The sequence below is a fragment of the Saccopteryx leptura genome, chromosome 3, assembly GCF_036850995.1.
Source record: "Saccopteryx leptura isolate mSacLep1 chromosome 3, mSacLep1_pri_phased_curated, whole genome shotgun sequence".
In the NCBI taxonomy this organism is placed as follows: Eukaryota; Metazoa; Chordata; class Mammalia; order Chiroptera; family Emballonuridae; genus Saccopteryx; species Saccopteryx leptura.
In genome coordinates this window covers 285,096,722-285,102,721 of record NC_089505.1, presented here as the reverse complement: position 1 = coordinate 285,102,721, position 6,000 = coordinate 285,096,722, and the positions used below count along the sequence as shown (strand labels likewise).

The window sequence follows — 6,000 nt, the reverse complement described above, 5'->3', positions numbered from 1 at the left end:
CCCAAGCGTGAGATTTTGCATAATGGTATACCCTTCCCTACTCATGCCATCTGCCTCCTGATGGTATCCGGTCAGAAAGGTCACACTCAGGAAGGTCCCCACCTCCCCACTGGGGAGATGCTTCCAAGAATGAGTTCTCTAACCACAGACTCTCTGCAGTGGGTCTGGCCTGGTCATCGGAGGAACCAGTGGGCTCTGATCTTCTGGAGAGACATGATGACAACATGAGGGATAAGGAGGGAGGGAGGTGCCTGCTTTGCTGGCTGGATTTCTCCTTTCCCAAATGTATTTTTCATCCAGAACCGGGATCCTACTTGTCACGGAGTCCAAGACTTTAATGGGAATCATGTTTTATTTCATCACTTGGCTGAGAAACATTCAGGATTCAGAGGCTGGAGAGTATGATTATTCTCCAAACACCCAGTGGACTGTTCCTGGGTCGCCCACAGCACCTTGTGGGTAGGCAGATGGGCTCACTCTGGCTCTTCTGAGGAATGGACTGGACCGGTGGGAGGGGCCTGAGATGCAGCATCTCCCCTTCTGTCCCACAATGGAACATCCCGTGTCATCTTCCAGGAGAGGCCAGGCTGGTGTTCCAAAGTCAGGTGACTGCTCTGGGACCTCAGGATTACTGGAGCCTGACCCAGCTGAGGACCCAGTCCCGGCTCCTGCAAGGTGACTCTGACTACATTTCCAGCAGGGCAGTGTCATTTACAGCACAGTCACGGGGGCAGCGCAACCAGTTGGAACGAGAGCAGGTTCTTGACTCATCACCGGGAGCTTGTCCTAGAGAAAGACACAGATGCTCAAATGCAGAAGGCCCAGGGAGGGCAAAGAAGCTTTTCCTTCCTGTGAGTGACTTCTGAGAGCACCCCCCCTTTCCCATACAGACCACCTGCTGGCACGGCTGACCACCTCCATCACGCCATGGCTCCCCAGTGGATGGGGATGTCTCCATCTCATTCTTTAAAATTCCTCAGAGGCACCCCACCCGCCACCTCGGCCCTCTCTGAGTGCAAACCGCAGCCGACTTGGCACCTGAGCACCTACAGCAAAGTGGGGAGAAAGATGGGCAGCAGATGGTCCTCGGCCCCCACCCTGGGTCGGCTGGAAGGGCTGAGACCAGAGCCACGATGACCACAGCTCTGTCCTCTGTCCCAGCTGAGCTGTGATCTGCTGGCTGTGGACTCCTGTGGAAGAGTGGCTTTTTCCATGTGTACATTTCTTGGATTAAAATGACATTCTTATATAAACATGTTCTCTCCAACGATCATCAGTCCACTTTTCTGCCCATGTGGTAGAGCAGCCTTGACCTTTCTCTCTCTTCTTTTCTCTTGAGTCTCAAACTATTTGCAGGTTCGCTAATTTATTATTCATAAAAATCCAGCCCAAGTAGATAATTTAAAAACTCCACTAGTATGACAAGGCATGAAGGAAAAGCGGCAGTCCCTGTTCCATACCTCCTAACTTCCTCCCTCCCAACTCTTCTTCTGATGTGGACCTCCATATTTCTGAGTAATATGCTCACGTGGTTAACTTTGGCTCATCAGTGTGCAATGCCTTTTGGCTTATGATGGAAGATGGGGCTGGGTGCTCCTAGCCCACTTTCACACCTGTATCTCCGCTCTCTCTGCTCTCTAATAGATTTATGTCACATTTTCTGTTCAATCAATATTCCATTTTTATTTTATTACAAGTATGTATGCACGGCTCACTGCCGAGTAAAGAAATACTCTGGGATCACGTTCCCTTTCTTCTGTAATTCTTTGTTCTTCCAGGAATGAATAATTACCTCATGTAAAAAGTCTGCTTCATCTCTGTCATCATCCTAATAATTTGTACCCAGTAGCCTTTTGAAATCCACCCTTTTCCCCTTGAGTAAGCGATCAGATAAAACCACAGGTTCCTTTATCCCTCTTCCTGCTCCCCACTGGCCGCCTGCTCTCTCGCTCGCTCGGCTGCACAGCTCTAGTCCTTAAACAGCTACCTCTCCTTCTTCCTGGATTCCCGCTCACTCCTTCTCGGTTTATGCCCATGGAGTGTTCATGTCATTTTCCTAGTTGGATACATGTCTCTTTAAAAGCCAGCTCTGGAAGGCTGGACTCCCTGGGTTTGAAAGCTGCCTGGTCATCAACAGGTAAATAATAATATGGGAACCTAATAGGGTTAAGATGTGAACGCTCAGGAGTTAGGTCACTAATCCCAGGGCTGAGCAGAAGTCGGGCAAAGGACCTGAGGCTGGAAAAAGAATAAAAACATTCAAGGAAATAAAGGTAATGCTGATGTGGTGGGAGTATAGTGCAGGGAGGAGGAGAGACACAAGGTGTGGCCAGGTAGGTGGTCAGCGGCCGGACGATGCAGACCACGTTCACCACTTCGTACTTTTCCTGAGTAGCAACAGGGGGACATTGGAGGATTTTAACACGGGGAGTGCAATGATTGGCTGCACATTTTTTAAACGTGTGCTCAAACTGCAGGAAATTGATTTAAGGGATATGGGTTGATATAGGAAAATCAGAGAGGAAGCCAATGTCTGAGAAATCTGAACTAATTTTAGGAGAAAGTGGGAGGTAAAGATGTGGGAGACAATTAGCTCCTGATGAAGTTTTGTTGTAAAGGAAGAAAAGAGATGTGAGTTGTAGCTGGAAGGGAATTTGAGATGAAGGAAATTGAAAAGGTAAGCATTTTAAATGGGAACTAGAAGGCTACAGAAAAGAGAGAGAGAGTTAGTATTCAGAAGTCAGAGGAGAGAATTCATTCAATCAAGCCCTTGCGAAAGTAGAAGGTAATTAGATCCAGGACATCCTCAGAGGGATGTGCCCTCTAGCATAGCGGGAGGAAGGTGGAAAATGACTGCAGATGCAAGTGGGTTTGTAGATTTGGAGGCAGAACTTATTCAACCTCTGACTCCAATCTGCAGAACAACCCATGAGCCAAGAGTGAGTGGATATGCTTTAATAACGTGGTATCAGAGGATGGTGATTAATGAGGAAGTCAGGGGAGTACTCTTAGAGATGATGATAGGCATTACTGAAAGAGACACACCATGAAACTTATATTATACTTCTTCCTGACATAATCTTAAGCAACAGGAAGTGTGGAAAAACTAGTTAAGAGAGAACTGAGCCTGACCAGGCAGTGGCGCAGTGGATAGAGAGTCAGACTGGGACGCAGAGGACCTAGGTTCGAGACCCTGAGGTTGCCAGCTTGAGCGCGGGCTCATCTGGTTTGAGCAAAGCTCACCAGCTTGACCCCGAGGTCGCTGGCTCAAGCAAGGGGTCACTCGGTCTCCTGGAGCCCCACGATCAAGGCACATATGAGAAATCAATCAATGAATAACTAAGGAACTGCAACAAAGAATTGATGTTTCTCATCTCTCCCTTCCTGTCTGTCTATCTTTATCTGTCCCTCTCTCTGACTCTCTCTGTCTCTGCCATAAAAAAGAGAGAGAAAGAGAGAGAATTGAGATCCTTTATAGAAGAAAGGATAATGAGAGTCCAGTTATTTCAAAAGTTTAAGCTTTGGGTCCTAAATGCAAAATGAGCTTAAAGATACAATTGAAGAATCATTCCTGACATTAGAAATCATGCAGAATGAAATAAAAAATCAGGCTGATTGGAAATTGGAAATGAGCAAATGTTCTATTTTTTTTTTTTAAATATTTTATTTATTGATTTTTTAGAGAGAGAGAAGTGAGAGAGAGAAACAGAGAGAGAGAGAAGGGGGAGGAGCAGGAAGCATCAACTCCCATATGTGCCTTGACCAGGCAAGCCCAAGGTTTCGAACCGGCGACCTCAGTGTTACAGGTCGATGCTTTATGCCACTGCGCCACCACAGGTCAGGCCCAAATGTTCTATTTTTAAAAAGGAATATAAGGGGAATTCAGGAAACTATAGTTGAATCCAATTAACTTGAATCTCTGCAATGTTTGGCAACTTGTGTTTATGAGAAGGTGCAAAGTGTTCATCAGGAAGTATTTATGCTAAAACATTCCTTTATGGAGACAGTGTCTGTGCCTTGATTTCAAGGTACATGATTGGGAGATTAGACAAATGCTGTTTACAAAAACAGAAGGACCCCAGAATGTGCTGATCACAGGACTGCTGCATTGGAGACCTGTACACTCCAAAGGGACACTGGCATAGAGAGAATGGTCACCAGTAGGTCCTAGATGAGAACCACCACAGATAACTAAAGAAGAGAGGCTCTGGGTTAGGCAGCAAAGCTATCTTCAAGTATCTAAAGGTCTGGCATGTCCAGTCCTTTTTTCTACAGTGGTCCATAGAGTAGAGCTAGAAGTTTAGATAGAAAGCTCCAGGGAAATAGATTGCTGCTTCCAGATAAAGAATACCTAATACCTGAAGATGTCCAACAATGGGAGCACAAAATATTGAGCTCCCCAATCCTAGAGGATTCTAGCAGACTGTGCATGGGTTTCTGCTATTATAGGGTGGGGTACGGACCATGTATATGTAGGTTCTGTTCCATGAAAGTCAAACATGTGGAAGAATATGACATGAGTATTAATTCTTCAGCACACTTATGCTAGAGGTATAGATGCTGATGCCTACAGGATGTCTGATGTGTCCAGAGCTACACAGTGAGGCAATGGTAGATCTAGGACTGGACCCAACTTTCATTTTCCCAATGTCTGATCATTTCTGTTGCTCCACACATTAACCTTTCCTGTGATGAGTGATTGCTTTTACTCTTTGGAACTTCAATTAATAATTCTAAAATAAAACTGGACCCTTATTTTATATCATACACAAAAATCAATTCAAAATAGATTAAAGACTTAAATATAAGAATTTAAGCCATAAAATTCCTAGAAGAAAAGTTAGGGGGTAATCTCCTTGAAATTGGTCTTAACAATGAGTTGTTGGATTTGACACCAAAAGCAAAAGCAATAAAAGGAAAAATAAACAACCGAGACGAGATCAAACTAAAAAGCTTCTGTACAGGCAAAGGAAATCAACAAAATAAAAAGACCTAATGAATGGGAGAAAATATTTGCAAATCATATATCTGATAAGGGGTTAATACCCCCAAAAAGCAAAGAACTCATACAACTCAGTAGCAAAAAACAACAACAAAAATTTTGATTTAAAAATGAGCAGATAATATGAATAGATATTTTTCCAAAGAAGACATACAAATGGCCAATGGGTACACGAAAAGTTGCTCAACATTACTCATCATCAGGGAAATGCAAATCAAAGTCACAGTAAGATATCACCTCACATCTGTTAGAATAGCTATTATCAAAAAGACAAAAGAGCCTAACCAGTGGTGGCGCAATGGATAGAGCATCAACCTGGGGCGGGGCGCTGAAGACCCCGGTTCAAAACCTCAAGGTCGCCAGCTTGAGTGCAGGCTCATATAGCTTGAGCATGAGATCATAGACATGATCCCAGGGTCGCTGACTTGAGTCCAAGGCCACTGGCTTGAGCAAGGGGTCACTGGCTCGGCTGGAGGCTTCCAGTCAAGCACGTATGAGAAGCAAGCAATGAACAATTAAAGTGACACAACTACGAGTTGATGCTTCTCATCTCTCTCCCTTCCTGTCTCTCTCTCTCTTTCTCTTGCTGCCTCTAAAAAAAAAAATCAATTATATATTAATAAAAAACTAATTTTAAAAACAGAATTCTATCTCCCTCACTCATGACTTTCAGGCCCTCTCTTTCATGACTGCCCGCTGGTCTCCATGGCTCCAATCTGCATCACTGGCCTTCACACTCAGGGCCCCTCGAAGCTGCTGAGCTTTGACTCACACAAATAAGGCTCTGGAACCTCTTGGGAGGCTGCTTCTGGGGAGAGAACCTGGCGAGCAGGTGAGGGGAGCTGTCGGGTAACTGTGCACCTAGGAGGAAATGATTCAAGAGCCACCATGTCTTACCTGGGCTCTGGGGTCTGCTGAACTTGCTTCAGTTGTACATGACCAGGTTCATCCACTAAGAAATAAACATTATCATTACAACCAGTTTTTAAACATATTAA

The 6,000-nt window shown here is 44.8% G+C and overlaps 1 protein-coding gene across 5 annotated transcripts in view; it reads right to left on the bottom strand.

The window, feature by feature from the left end:
• Nucleotides 1-343: 343 nt before the first annotated feature.
• The window catches only part of CAPN13 (calpain 13), an 86,092-nt gene continuing 80,435 nt past the window's right edge, over nucleotides 344-6,000 (bottom strand). For all 5 annotated transcript variants that reach the window (XM_066378588.1, XM_066378587.1, XM_066378585.1 and 2 more), the window contains 2 exons: nucleotides 5,900-5,954; nucleotides 344-786 (listed from right to left, as the gene is read on the bottom strand). In XM_066378588.1, the coding sequence (XP_066234685.1) occupies nucleotides 5,928-5,954 (27 nt within the window). In that variant the 3' untranslated portion in view covers nucleotides 344-786; nucleotides 5,900-5,927. The remainder of the gene's footprint in view (nucleotides 787-5,899; nucleotides 5,955-6,000) is intronic.